Source organism: Ranitomeya variabilis, chromosome 1 (genome assembly GCF_051348905.1).
Source record: "Ranitomeya variabilis isolate aRanVar5 chromosome 1, aRanVar5.hap1, whole genome shotgun sequence".
NCBI classification, from domain to species: Eukaryota; Metazoa; Chordata; class Amphibia; order Anura; family Dendrobatidae; genus Ranitomeya; species Ranitomeya variabilis.
Window position 1 is genome coordinate 789,744,474 of NC_135232.1, and position 15,928 is coordinate 789,760,401.

Genomic DNA, 15,928 nt, shown 5'->3' on the forward strand with positions numbered 1-15,928 from the left:
GCTTCAGGGGCAAAATGGCGGACGCATGCGCAGTGCGCCCGCCGAGATCTGCTGGCCGGGATCCGGCAACAATAGGAAAATTTTTCCTATTGGTTCATTTTGGTCACTGTGATAAACCCCATCACAGTGATCCAAAAAAAAAAAAAATTGTAAATGAACCCCTCCTTTATCACCCCCTTAGTTAGGGAAAAATAATAAAATAAAGAAAATATATTTATTTCCATTTTCCCATTAGGGTTATGGTTACGGTTAGGAGTGGGTTGGGATTAGGTTTGTGGTTGGGATTAGGGGTGTGTTACGATTAGGACTAGGGTTAGGGTTGGGATTATTGTTTTAGTTAGAATTGGGGGGTTTCCACTGTTTACATACATCAGGGGGTCTCCAAACGAGACATGGCGCCACCATTGATTCCAGCCAGTTTTGCGTTCAAAAAGTCAACTGGTGCTCCCTCCCTTCTGAGCGATGCCATGCACCCAAACAGTGGTTTACCCCCACATATGGGGCATCAGCGTACTCAGGACAAATTGGACAACAACTTTTGGGGTCCAATTTCTCCTGTTTCCCTTGGGAAAATAAAAAATTGGGGGCTAAAAAATAATTTCTGTGGAAAAAAAAATGATTTTTTATTTTCACGGCTGTGTTATAAACTTCTGTGAAGCACTTGGGCGTTCAAAGTGCTCACCACACATCTAGATAAGTTCCTTGGGGGGTCTAGTTTCCAAAATGGGGTCACTTGTGGGGGGTTTCTACTGTTTAGGCACATCAAGGGCTCTGCAAACGTAACATGACGACCGCAGACCATTCCATCAAAGTCTGCATTCCAAAACATCACAACTTCCCTTTCGAGACCCGACGTGTGCCCAAACAGTGGTTTCCCCCACATATGGGGTATCAGCGTACTCCGGACAAACTGGACAACAACTTTTGGGGTCCAATTTCTCCTGTTACCCCTTTCCCAGGCTATAAACATCGGCCCCCAGCCATCGGCTTTCCCTCTGCTGGTTACGAAAATTGTGTGGAAGCCCACACAATTTTTTTCAGAAAAATAATCTTTTATTAAATACATGTACAGTAAGCTGGACACACTATTAATTGTATTTGTCACAGACATCTGTACATAACTATTCTATGTGTATATACTGTATGTAATCCATCTCTTCTATCTATTCGTGGTCCGAGTTCTGTGCAATTTTTTTTCCAGTCCGATCGTGATCTAGAGGTATGGTTCTACAGGAAGTCGTTTTTCAGTTAGCCCAAAAAAACGCATGAAAAAAAAAAAAAAAAACGCACCAAAACATGTGTTTTTGCCGCAGCTTCTTTCTTGCCAGGAAATCAGGTTTTGCTGTGAAAAAAAATGCAGGAGAAACACCCAGTGTGAACTTGAGCTTTAATAGCATTTTTTTTTTTTCACACAACAGGTTCCCTTTAATATGTGGCATACCATAATTTATATGCATATAGAAAAGCCGCGGAGACACCATTACGTGTTTCTCAACGCAAGCAATGAATAGCCAGGTCTTTCACTGGGAAGGAACAACCACGGGAAGGGCAGCATCCAATAAAGGAAAACCACCTATGCCAAAACATGGTATCCATCCACAGACAGCTGTTTTGGGGTATTTGCCCCTCATCAGTGTGGAGTAGGAAACCGGCTATTAGGAGCAGTGCCTAGTGATGTTTTGATCTCCCCGAGGTCATTCATCCTCATGTTTAAGATCGATCTAGATAGATATACAGTTAGGTCCATATATATTTGGACAGAGACAACATTTTTCTAATTTTGGTTATAGACATTACCACAATGAATTTTAAACAAAACAATTCAGATGCAGTTGAAGGTCAGACTTTCAGCTTTCATTTGAGGGTATCCACATTAAAATTGGATGAAGGGTTAAGGAGTTTCAGCTACTTAACATGTGCCACCCTGTTTTTAAAGGGACCAAAAGTAATTGGACAATTGACTCCAAGGCTATTTCATGGACAGGTGTGGGAAATCCCTTCGTTATGTCATTCTCAATTAAGCAGATAAAAGGCCTGGAGCTGATTTGAGGTGTGGTGCTTGCATTTGGAAGGTTTTGCTGTGAAGTAAACAAAGGAGCTCTCCATGCAGGTGAAGCAAGCCATCCTTAAGCTGCGAAAACAGAAAAAACCCATCTGAGAAATTGCCACAATATTAGGAGTGGCAAAATCTACAGTTTGGTACATTCTGAGAAAGAAAGCACTGCTGAACTCATCAATGCAAAAAGACCTGGGCGCCCATGGAAGACAACAGTGGGGGATGATCGCAGAATAATCTCCATGGTGAAGAGAAACCCCTTCACAACAGCCAACCAAGTGAACAGCACTCTCCAGGAGGTAGGCATATCAATATCCAAATCTACCATAAAGAGAAGACTGCATGAAAGTAAATACAGAGGGTTCACTGCACGGTGCAAGCCACTCATAAGCATCAAGAATAAAAAGGCTAGACTGGACTTTGCTAAAAAATATCTAAAAAAGCCAGCACAGTTCTGGAATAACATTCTTTGGACAGATGAAACAAAGATCAACCTCTACCAGAATGATGGCAAGAGAAAAGTATGGCGAAGGCGTGGTACAGCTCATGATCCAAAGCATACCACATCATTTGTAAAACACGGCAGAGGGAGTGTGATGGCTTGGGCATGCATGGCTGCCAGTGGCACTGGGTCACTAGTGTTTATTGATGATGTGACACAGGACAGAAGCAGCCGAATGAATTCTGAGGTATTCAGAGCCATACTGTGTGCTCAGATCCAGCCAAATGCAGCCAAACTGATTGGTCGTCGTTTCATACTACAGATGGACAATGGCCCAAAACATGAAGCCAAAGCAACCCAGGAGTTTATTAAAGCAAAGAAGTGGAATATTCTTGAATGGCCAAGTCAGTCACCTGATCTCAACCCAATTGAGCAAGCATTTCACTTGTTAAAGACTAAACTTCAGACAGAAAGGCCCACAAACAAACAGCAACTGAAAACCACCGTAGTGAAGGCCTGGCAGAGCATCAAAAAGGAGGAAACACAGCGTCTGGTGATGTCCATGAGTACAAGACTTCAGGCAGTCATTGACAACAAAGGGTTTTCAACCAAGTATTAAAAATGAACATTTCATTTAAAATTATTGAATCTGTCCAATTACTTTTGGTCCCTTTAAAAACAGGGTGGCACATGTTAAGTAGCTGAAACTCCTTAACCCTTCATCCAATTTTAATGTGGATACCCTCAAATGAAAGCTGAAAGTCTGAACTTCAACTGCATCTGAATTGTTTTGTTTAAAATTCATTGTGGTAATGTCTATAGCCAAAATTAGAAAAATGTTGTCTCTGTCCAAATATATATGGACCTAACTGTAGATAGATCTAGATAGATCTAGATAGATCTAGATAGATCTAGATAGATCTAGATAGATCTAGATAGATCTAGATAGATCTAGATAGATCTAGATAGATCTAGATAGATCTAGATAGATCTAGATAGATCTAGATAGATCTAGATAGATCTAGATAGATCTAGATAGATCTAGATAGATCTAGATATACTTCACATTTTTTTCACCCTAAAAAGGACTTGGGAGTGCTGCCTTCTCTTTTCTATTTTGTATACAAGTTGGGTAGATGAGTGGACCATTCTACCCAGGAGGCCTGGCACCCACTGGTGAGCATTGCGCTGTTCCAATTTTTATGTATGTATGTATGTATGTATGTATGTATGTATGTATATATTGTCTAAGGCAGTGATTTTTAACCAGTGTTCCGCGGCACACTAGTGTGCCACGACACATGGTCGGGTGTGCCGCGGGGAAAGTTCCCCAAACTATGGTGCCCGACCCATGACGCCTATGTGGCGTCATGGAAAGATCGCGTCCCTGCAGATCGGGTGAAAGGGTTAACTCCAATTTCACCCTATCTGCAGGGAAAGGGGGAGTGGTACTTCAGCCCAGGGGGGGTGGCTTCACCCCCCCGTGGCTACGATCGCTCTGAATGGCTGTTGAAAGTGAAACAGCCAATCAGAGCGATTTGTAATATTTCACCTATGAAAATGGTGAAATATTACAATCCAGCCATGGCCGATGCTGCAATAGCATCTGCCATGGCTGTAGACCCCGATCTGCCCCCCCCTACCCCACCGCCACCGATCGCCTCCCCAGTCGTCCTTTCTGCCCCGATCTCCTGTCCGCTCCCCTGGTCCTCCGATCCCCCCCGTGTTCCGATCCCACCCCCCCATACTTACCTAGCTCCGATGTCCCTCCCGGTGTCCGGCCGTCTTCTCCATGGGCGCCGCCATCTTGGAAAATGGCGGGCGCATGCGCAGTGCGCCCGCCGAATCTGCCGGCCGGCAGATTATTTCCTGTACATTTTGGTCGCTGTGATAAGTTCTATCACAGCGATCAAAATAAAAAAAATAGTAAATAAACCCCCCCCCTTATCACCCCTATAGGTAGGGACAATAATAAAATACAGAAAATATAATTATTTTTGTTTTTCCATTAGGGTTAGGGGTAGGGTTAGGGGTAGGGCTAGGGTTGCACTTAGGGCTAGGGTTGCACTTAGGGCTAGGGTTGCACTTAGGGCTAGGGTTGCACTTAGGGCTAGGGTTGCACTTAGGGCTAGGGTTGCACTTAGGGCTAGAATTACGGTTGCAATTAGGGTTAGGGTTGGAATTAGGGTTAGAATTAGGCTATGTGCACACAGTGCGGATTTCCACCATTCCTGCCAGGATATCCCTTTTGTGTTTATCGAAACAGGCCCAGGTTTCACACTGAGTGAGTATAAATACATTTAGAATCTATATTATTAACTATATGTAGAATATGTACTGTTTTAGTGTCATTTTGTGCCATTTTGGTTGGTGGTGTGCCCCGGGATTTTTTAAGTATAAAAAGTGTGCCGCGGCTCAAAAAAGGTTGAAAATCACTGGTCTAAGGGGTACTTCTGTCTTTTTGTCGGCAACTTCTGTCACGGATATTCATTCGCTGATTGGTCTCGCCAGCTGCCTGTCATGGCTATCGTGACCAATCAGCGACGGGCACAGTCCGATTAGTCCCTCCCTACTCCCCTGCAGTCACTGCCCGGCGCCCGCTCCATACTCCTCGCAGTCACGGCTCACACAGGGCTAATGCCAGCGGTAACGGACCGCGTTATGCCACGGGTAACTCACTCCGTTACCGCCGCTATTGACCCTGTGTGACCAAGTTTTTACTATTGAGGCTGCCTATGCAGCCTCAATAGTAAAAACATCTAATGTTAAAAATAATTTTAAAAAAAATAACAAATCATTATATACTCACCTTCCGCCGCCTTTCCGACGCTCCGTTGACCGGTCCATGCAAGCGGCAGTTTCCGGTGCTAAGGTTGGTGTGCGACATGGACCTGCCATGTGACCGCGACGTCATCACAGGCCCTGCGCACCTGCGCGAGAGGAACCTGCCATGATGTCACAGTCATGTGACCGCGAAGTCATCACACCCTCGGACCGGAAGCTGCCGCCTGAACCGAACACAGGCGACAGAACTACAAGGGGCCCTCGGAAGGTGAGTATATGTTTATTTTTTAACCTGTGACATACGTGGCTGGGCAATATACTACGTGGCTCTGTGCTGTATACTACGTCGCTGTGCAATATACTACGTGGCTCTGCGCTGTATACTACGTAACTGGGCAATATACTACGTGGATATGCATATTCTAGAATACCCGATGCGTTAGAATCGGGCCACCATCTAGGAGAGGGAGAGAGGGAGAGAGGGAGAGAGGGAGAGAATGCGAAAAGAGTCTGCAGCACGGAATATCAAAAAAGTGCTATTTTTCCCCCCAAAAAAAGCCTTTTGGAGTCAAAACAATACTTTTTTTTGCATTTTGTCCTTGCTTGTGCTGCCATGGGGGGGGGGGGAGGGGAAATATATATATACACACTATATAATTGTCTAAGGGTCACTTCCATCTCACACAGGGTTAATGCCAGCGTTAACGGACCGCGGTGTAACGCACTCCGTTAACGCAGCTATTAAGCCTGTGTGACCAACTTTTTACTATTGATGCTGCGTATGCAGCATCAATAGTAAAAAGATCTAATGTTACAAATGATAATAATTAAAAAAAAAAAAAGGTTATTCTCACCTTGCGACGTCGCGGCTGTCCTCGGCAGTGCAAGCGGCAGGTTCCGGTGCCAAGGATGCTATGCGAGAAGGACCTGCCATGACGTCACGGTCATGTGACCGCGACGTCATCACAGGTCCTGCGCTCATACCAACCCTGGGACCGGAAGCTGCCGCGTGCACCGCACACAGGCGCCAGGAATTCAAGGGGCCTTCGGAAGGTGAGTATATGTTTATTTTATATTTTAAGTCCTTTTTTAACCACGCATATAGTGCCCACATTGCTATAAACTATGTGGGCTGTGTTACATACTGCGTGGACTCTGTTATATACTACATCTCTGTGCTATATACTATGTAGCTGGGCAATATACAACGTGACTGTGCAATATACAACGTGACTGTCCAATATACTACGTGCTCTGTGTTTTATACTACGTAGCTGTGCAATATACTATGTGGCTGTGTCGGTTCTGTTATATACTACGTCGACTGTGCAATATACTACGTGGCTCTGTTATATACTACATGGCTGTGCAATATACTACGTAGCTATGCAATATACTACGTGGCTGACCAATATACTACTTATAGCTGTGCAATACACTACGTAGCTGTGCAATACACTACGTGACTGTCCAATATACTATGTGCTCTGTGTTATATACTACGTAGCTGTGCAATATACTATGTGGCTGTGTCGGTTCTGTTATATACTACGTCGACTGTGCAATACACTACGTGGCTGTGTTATACACTACATCGGTTGTGTTATATACTACGCCACTGTGCAATATAATACGTAGCCTGTGCTATATACTACCCACATACTCTAGATGAATACCCGATACGTTAGAATCGGGCCACCATCGTGTGTGTGTGTGTGTGTGTGTGTGTGTGTGTGTGTGTGTGTGTGTGTGTGTGTGTGTGTGTGTGTATATATAATACATACATAATACATACACTTATATTAATCAGCTGACATGCCTCACGGTTGCCGCTATATTACCCCAGTGATTGCCTTGCCTCGGGCGCTATACACACAGAGTTACACGCAGCACCGTACTCACTTGGCGTCTTCGTTCTCCACCGCCTCACACAGCTTTTGGGCCAAGTCCTCCATCCTGCCATGGGACGCCAAGACTTGTCAGGCAGAATGGCGGGAATTACATGGGCTCCGGGTTCGGGCACAGCTCCATAGCAGTCGCGCGTAGCAGGCCGACTTCCGGGTGGTTCGGTGACACATTCACAGTCCGGTGCTGTACACAGTGCGGGTACGGCGCTACCTTCTTATCCTAATACACGACACAATACAGCCGGCACAAAGTCAAATTTCCCTCCTTTCCGGTACGGTCTTCTCCCACTACCGGTGACTCCGCCCAGCAGCGCTTCTCCTGCCCGACCTCCGGTGTGCTGTACCTCCCCAGCCCACCCAACCTTCAGCGCTGCTCCTGCCCGGCGTCCGGTCACAGTGCCTCCCAGCCCGGCGTCCAGTCACAGTGCCTCCCAGCCCGGCCTCCAGCGCCTGGCGCGGTACTCCGCTTCCCCGGGCCGAGCCTTCGGCCACTCACCGGCGCCTGTGGCTGTGTGACCTCCTCCCACTCCCAGCCTTGAAGCCAGTCTGTGATGTAGCGTTGTCTTGTAATGGTGTTATCCGGTGGGCGATGGAAGTGAGAGGCCTCACATATGGGACATGGAGGCGGCCAGAGCTCCCTGCAGCAATGTGTGCACTGCACATGAAAGCTGCCGCCAGCCATTGCTAGAGCTACATGTCCAGACCTGTCCTAGGAGCCAGACCTGGTATATAATGGGGTCCTGTGCCCATGGCTCTGTATTATGGCCAGGGATGCCAAGTTTGGGGGGGATAGTGGGCTTCCTAGAGTCAGAGCAGACTTGTAAGCTAAGAACCTCGTTCAGCTTTGTAAAATTTTGTCAAACTGTGTCTGAGCATCTGCCTCCTGTAGGTGTACACACCCGAAAATGGTGCCCGGAGAGCACACGTTCGCTCTGTCCGCACAATTAGGGTATGTGCACACGTTATGGATTTGCCTGTGGAATTTTCTGTGCGGATTCTGCATCTCTTGGCAGAAAACGTAGGTCAAAATCTGTGCTTTTTTTTTGTGCGGATTTCATGCGTTTTTACCCCTACGCGGATTTCTATTATGGAATGGGTGCAGAAACGCTGCAGTTCTGCTCAAAGAATTGACGTGGTCCTGCTTTTCATCCGCAGCGTTTTCTGTGCTGAATTTTCCGCACGATTAGCACAGCATTTTTTTTCCATTGATTTACATTGTACTGTAAATCACTTGCGGATCTGCAGTTTCTGCACAGAAATTAACGCTGCGGATCCGCAAGAAATCTGCAACATTTGCACATACCCTTTCAGTCGCTAGCCCGTCCGCGCCTAAGTCCAAATCCCGTTTTTCTGGGGGTTCAGACACAAGCCGAATTGAAATACTGATATAGGGGATAATTTCCTACTGCTGGGGTTCCCAATGATATTGAGAATGGGGATCTCAGAACCACCATTTGAATGCTGGTTGACTGTGCACAGCGTCACTCCATTTATTCTCAATGGGAATGCCAGAGAGCTGGATTCTGGGCTTTAGCACTCATATTAAGGAATCGTTCACACTGCTGTACGTGGAATAAAGGCTGCACTCTTACCAGTATTATTCAATGGCCCAATGCAGTTGAGCAATTTTTTTTTAACTGGGCGAATATGCATGTGAAAAAAACATCTCGGCATGTGGTTGTTTTTTCTGAAAATCAGATGAGTCACCTAGTCATGTCTATGGGTGGGCAAAAAAAATATCAGATGTCATACAGAGCCACAGTGCAGTGATGTTTAGAGATGCATTGCAAATCTGTAACATAGTGAAACCAGGGGTCTCAGACATGCGGCCCTTCAGGTTGTTTCATGTGAGCTCCCGTAATTGTTCAGACTGGCCTACCGCCACAACGCATTAACCTAACTATCCCTGTGTGGCCCATAAAAAAAAAAAAAAAAATCAGGTTCCTCGCATCATGTTCTCATACACTTTATGCAGTTAATAGCCCTCTGTGTCTGTACTGTTAAACACTTAGGCAGTTAACTGGTTCATGCATCTTTACGTGAACACCCGAGCCTTACACTATGGCTGGTCCGAACAACGAGAGCAATTGTTACCATCCACCTCTCGTGTCTCCCCTTTTTCCTATAGATTGTAAGCTTGCGAGCAGGGCCCTCACTCCTCTTGGTATCTGAACTGTGATTATTGTTATGCTGTAATGTCTATTGTCTGTACAAATCCCCTCTAATTTGTAAAGCGCTGCGGAATATGTTGGCGCTATATACAGGTCCTTCTCAAAAAATTAGCATATAGTGTTAAATTTCATTATTTACCTTAATGTAATGATTACAATTAAACTTTCATATATTATAGATTCATTATCCACCAACTGAAATTTGTCAGGTCTTTTATTGTTTTAATACTGATGATTTTGGCATACAACTCCTGATAACCCAAAAAACCTGTCTCAATAAATTAGCATATTTCACCCGTCCAATCAAATAAAAGTGTTTTTTAATAACAAACCAAAAAACAATCAAATAATAATGTTCAGTTATGCACTCAATACTTGGTCGGGAATCCTTTGGCAGAAATGACTGCTTCAATGCGGCGTGGCATGGAGGCAATCAGCCTGTGACACTGCTGAGATGTTATGGAGGCCCAGGATGCTTCAATAGCGGCCTTAAGCTCATCCAGAGTGTTGGGTCTTGCGTCTCTCAACTTTCTCTTCACAATATCCCACAGATTCTCTATGGGGTTCAGGTCAGGAGAGTTGGCAGGCCAATTGAGCACAGTAATACCATGGTCAGTAAACCATTTACCAGTGGTTTTGGCACTGTGAGCAGGTGCCAGGTCGTGCTGAAAAATGAAATCTTCATCTCCATAAAGCATTTCAGCCGATGGAAGCATGAAGTGCTCCAAAATCTCCTGATAGCTAGCTGCATTGACCCTGCCCTTGATGAAACACAGTGGACCAACACCAGCAGCTGACATGGCACCCCACACCATCACTGACTGTGGGTACTTGACACTGGACTTCAGGCATTTTGGCATTTCCTTCTCCCCAGTCTTCCTCCAGACTCTGGCACCTTGATTTCCGAATGATATGCAAAATTTGCTTTCATCAGAAAAAAGTACTTGGGACCACTTAGCAACAGTCCAGTGCTGCTTCTCTGTAGCCCAGGTCAGGCGCTTCTGCCGCTGTTTATGGTTCAAAAGTGGCTTTACCTGGGGAATGCGGCACCTGTAGCCCATTTCCTGCACACGCCTGTGCACGGTGGCTCTGGATGTTTCCACACCAGACTCAGTCCACTGCTTCCTCAGGTTCCCCAAGGTCTGGAATCGGTCCTTCTCCACAATCTTCCTCAGGGTCCGGTCACCTCTTCTCGTTGTACAGCGTTTTCTGCCACATTGTTTCGTTCCAACAGACTTACCATTGAGGTGCCTTGATACAGCACTCTGGGAACAGCCTATTTGTTGAGAAATTTCTTTCTGGGTCTTACCCTCTTGCTTAAGGGTGTCAATGATGGCCTTCTTGACATCTGTCAGGTCGCTAGTCTTACCCATGATGGGGGTTTTGAGTAATGAACCAGGCAGGGAGTTTTTAAAAGCCTCAGGTATCTTTTGCATGTGTTTAGAGTTAATTAGTTGATTCAGAAGATTAGGGTAATAGGTCGTTTAGAGAACCTTTTCTTGATATGCTAATTTATTGAGACAGGTTTTTTGGGTTATCAGGAGTTGTAGGCCAAAATCATCAGTATTAAAACAATAAAAGACCTGACAAATTTCAGTTGGTGGATAATGAATCTATAATATATGAAAGTTTAATTGTAATCATTACATTATGGTAAATAATGAAATTTAACACTATATGCTAATTTTTTGAGAAGGACCTGTAAATAAAATTATTATTTATGTGGCCCGGTCCAGGGGGGCACTGACGTCAGTGCTTCTTTGCGCTGTAATACCAATTAGAGGCCAGCAGCTGACTTAAGCATGTCGGCAGCGTGTTATGTCACTGCCATGCGAGGTGGAAGGAGAACACACTGTTTTTCGAGGGAGTGGAGGGCAGGTGATAAGAATTTTCATCATGGCTGCTATATGGAGGTGAAGATAGCGATATTGATGCCATATGGGGGGCCAGGTTGGGGGACATGGCTGCTATATAGGGACCAGGATGGGGGATATGGCTGCTATATGGGAACCAGGCTTGATTAAATGGCTACTATTTGGGGACAAGGCTGGATTAAATGGCTACTATTTGGGGACCAGGATGGGATGGGGTACATGGCTGCTATATGGGGACCAGGTTGGGGTACATGGCTGTAATATGGGGACCAGGTTGGGGGACATGGCTGCTATATGGGGACCAGGATAGGAGATATGGCTGCTATATGGGGACATGGATGGGGGACACGGCTCCTATATGGGGACAAGGCTGGGCGAAATGGCTACTATTTGGAGACCAGGATGGGGTACATGGCTGCTATATAGGGACCAGGCTGGGGGACATGGCTGCTGTATGGGGACCAGGCGGGGGACATTGTTGCTATATGGGGACCAGGCTGGGGGACATTGTTGCTGTATGGAGACCAGGCTGGGAGACATTGTTGCTATATGGGGACATTACTGCTATGTGGGGACCAGGCTGGGGGACATTGCTGCTATATGGGGACCAGGCTGGGGAACATGGCTGCTATATGGGGACCAGGTTTGGGGAAATGACTACTATATCTGGACCAGGTTGGGGACATGGCTGCTATATGGAGACAAGGCTGGGGGACATGGCTACTTTTTGGGGACAAGGATGGGGTACATGACTGCTATATGGGGACTAGGATGGGGAACGTGGCTGCTACAGTGGGTACGGAAAGAATTCAGATCCCTTTACATTTTTCACTGTTTCATTGCAGCCATTTGGTAAATTAAAAAAAGTTCATTTTTTTTCTTATTAATGTACACTCTGCACCCCATCTTGACTGAAAAAACAAATCTAGAAATCTTTACAAATTTATTAAAAAAAGAAAAATATCACATGGTCACATATTCAGACCATTTTGTCAGTATTGAGTAGAAGCACCCTTTTGAGCTAGTACAGCCATGAGTCTTGTTGGAAATGATGCAACACATTTTTCACACCTGGATTTGGGGATCCTCTGCCATTCTTCCTTTGCAGATCCTCTCCAGTTCCCGTCAGGTTGGATGGTGAATGTTGGTGGGCAGCCATTTTCATGTCTCTCCAGAGGTGCCCAATTGGCTTCAGGTCAGGGCTCTGGCTGGGCCAGTCAATAATTGTCACAGAGTTCTAAGGGTATGTGCACACGCTGCGGATTTTGTTTCGGATCCGCAGCGTTTCCGCAGCTGCGGGTCCGCAGCAGTTTCCCATGAGTTTACATTACAATGTAAACCTATGGGAAACAGAAAACGCTGTGCCCATGCTGTGGAAAAAAACGCGCAGAAACGCAGCGGTTTACATTCCGCAGCATGTCAATTTTTTCTGTGTATTCCGCCGCGGTTTTACACCTGCTCCAATAGAAAACCGCAGTGGAATCCGCACAAAAAACGCGATAAATCTGCAGCAAAAACGCAGCGTTTTTGCCCTGCAGATTTATCAAATCCGCTGCTGAAAAATCCGCAATGGACCATTCCACGTGTGCACATACCCTTAAGGCACTCCTTTGTTATTTTAGCTGTGTGCTTGGGGTCATTGTCTTGTTGGTAGGTGAACCTTCGGCAAAGTCTGAAGTCTGGAGCACTCTGGAAGAGGTTTCATCCAGAATAACTCTGTACTTGGCTGCATTCATGTTTCCTTCAATGGCAACCAGTCGTCCTGTCCCTGCAGCTGAAAAACACCCCCATAGCATGATGCTGCCACCACCATGTTTCACTGTTAGGCCGGCGTCACACTGGTGACTTAAACGGACTAGTGCAATGCGATGAAAAATGGCATTGCACTTGGACCAAAGTTACACTATGGGGCAGCTCCCAGCAGCCATATTTTTGTCGCCCGTTTTCCTCGGTCCGAGACAATCGCAGCATGCTGCGATTGTCTCGGACACTCGGCCGACTCTCGGCTCGCACCCATATAAGCCTATGGGTGTGAGTGAGACAGCCCACATCACTCGGATATCATCCGAGTGCTGTGCCCTAAACGCGGACCCCGGGAATAGAGGAGATGGAGAAATTAGCTTCTCCACCTCCTCCGCAGCTGTGCTCCGATCCGCTCTATGCGAGAGGCTTGAAGCACAGATGCATGACACTCGGCTCCCGCTCGCAGCAGAGCAGGAGCCAAGGGTCATTAGCATATCGCATCCGATGCTCTCGCATCGGATGCAATATGCTAGTGTGACACCGGCCTTAGGATTGTATTGGGCAAGTGATGAACAGTGCCTGGTTTTCTCCACACATGCCGCTTAGAATTATCACCTAAAAGGTTTATCTTTGTCTCATCAGACCAGAGAATCTTATTTCTCATAGTCTGGGAGTCTTTCATGTGTTTTTAGCAAACTCTATGTGGGCTTTCATATGTCTTGCATTGAGGAGAGGCTTCTGTCGGGCCACTGCCATAAAGGCCCGACTGGTGGAGGGTGGAAGTGATAGTTGACTTTGTGGAACGTTCTCCCATCTCCCTACTGCATCTCTGGAGCTCAGCCACAGTGATCTTGTGGTTCTTTACCTCTCTCACCAAGGCTCTTCTCCCACGATTGCTCAGTTTGGCTGGACAGCCAGGTCTAGGAAGACTTCTGGTGATCCCAAACTTCTTCCATTTAGGCTAAGAGCACACGTTGCAGAATTGCTGCAGAAATTTCCGTGGCAATTCAGCTCCTGCCGCGGGTATATCGCAGGCGGAATTGGCATGCGTTTTCCCACTAAACACTAGCGTTTTGCAAGCGTAATTAGCTTGCAGAATGTTAGCGTTTTCCAAGTGATATGGGACATCGATTGGAAAACTGATTGACAGGTTGGTCACACTTGTCAAGCATAGTGTTTGACAAGTGTGACCAACTTTTTACTATTGATGCTGCCTATGCAGCATCAATAGTAAAAGAGTAATCAATAGTAAAAGATAGTGTTAAAAATAATTAAAAATCATGATATTCTCACCTTCCGGTGTCCCTCGGCAGGCTTCCCGCTCCTCGCGATGCTCTGAGGCGCTCTACCACACTAGTGATAAGCAGCGAATTTGTTCGGAAAACGATCGCCAAACATAAATTCATCACGAATATGGCACATTCAGATTCATGATCGGAAACGAGCAAAATTTTATAAAATGGGAAAAAATCGGTAACATTCGGTAAAAAGTGCAGGAAAATATTTCCGTTGCCACAGAAATATTTTCAGCACTTTAGCAATGATACACCACCATTATCGTGAGTGTTTGGCACGTGTTTGATGAGGGGAGGGGGTTTGCAGAGCTCAGAGGCGCAGCGTACTTGTAAATAGTCATTTTTTTCCTATCTTTATGTGTGCACATCGCGACTAGCCAATCAGGGAGAAGGAAACACCCACAATGTCCTGAAACAGCGGCTTGTGTCATTGGCTGCTGAAATCACATGTCCCTCTCCATATAAATAGCGGACATCTTGTTTTAGCACCATTTTGACTGTAAAATTGTAAGAAGAGGGACCGGACCAGGGGTACCTTTCTTCCACCAGGTCCGGAACTGTTGGGACTGTCACCTTTGTTGTCTGGGGGAAAGCTTAACCCCTTCATAACCTTGGGATTTTCCGTTTTTCCGTGTTCGTTTTTCGCTCCCCTCCTTCCCAGAGCCATAACTTTTTTATTTTTCCGTCAATTTGGCCATGTGAGGGCTTATTTTTTGCGAAACAAGTTGTACTTTTGAACAACATCATTGGTTTTAGCATGTCGTGTACTTGAAAACAGGAAAAAAATTCCAAGTGGGGTGAAATTGCAAAAAAGTGCAATCCCACACTTGTCTTTTGTTTGGCTTTTTTGCTAGGTTCACTAAATGCTAAAACTGACAAGCTATTATGATTCTCAAGGTTATTACGAGTTCAAAGACACCTAACATGACTAGGTTATTTTTTATCTAAGTGGTGAAAAAAAATTCCAAACTTTGCTAAAAAAATAAATAAATTGCGCCATTTTCCGATACCCGTAGCGTCTCCATTTTTCATGATCCAGGGTCGATTAAGGGCTTATTTTTTGCGTGCCGAGCTGTTGTTTTTAATGATATAATTTCGGTGCAGATACGTTCTTTTGATCGCTCGTTATTGCATTTTAATGCAATGTCGCGGCGACCAAGAAAACAATTCTGTCATTTCGAATTTTGTTTCTCGCTACGCTGTTTAGCGATCAGGTTAATGCCTTTTTTTAATTGATCGGGCGATTCTGAACGCGGTGATACCAAATATGTGTAGGTTTGATTTTTTTTTTTTATTGATTTATTTTGAATGGGGCGAAAAGGGGGTGATTTAAACTTTTATATTTTTTTATTTTTTTCACATTTTTTTTAACTTTTTTTTTACTTTTGCCATGCTTCAATAGCCTCCATGGGAGGCTAGAAGCTGGCACAACTCGATTAGCTCTGCTACATAGCAGCGATCAGGGTGGCGCTCACAGCTACCGGGGATCAGTAACCATAGAGGTCTCAAGGACCTCTATGGTTACTATACAGAAGCATCTCTGACCCCCGATCATATGACGGGGGTTAGCGATGCGCTCATTTCTGGCCGGAAGCTCTGGTTAAATGCCGCTGTCAACGTTTGACAGCGGCATTTAACTAGTTAATAGCGGCGGGA

The 15,928-nt window shown here is 45.5% G+C and overlaps 1 protein-coding gene across 2 annotated transcripts in view; it reads right to left on the bottom strand.

Moving 5' to 3' along the window:
• Positions 1 to 8,114, bottom strand: part of ANKLE1 (ankyrin repeat and LEM domain containing 1) — a 61,843-nt gene extending 53,729 nt beyond the window's left edge. The window contains exon 1 of one of the 2 annotated variants that reach the window (XR_013217835.1): positions 7,185 to 8,114. Coding sequence is in view for 1 of the 2 variants with exons in the window: in XM_077273020.1 (XP_077129135.1) it covers positions 7,185 to 7,237 (53 nt within the window). In the remaining variant the exon portion in view is untranslated. The remainder of the gene's footprint in view (positions 1 to 7,184) is intronic. The other variant, XM_077273020.1, reaches the window with a different exon arrangement.
• Between the last annotated feature and the right edge of the window lie 7,814 nt (positions 8,115 to 15,928).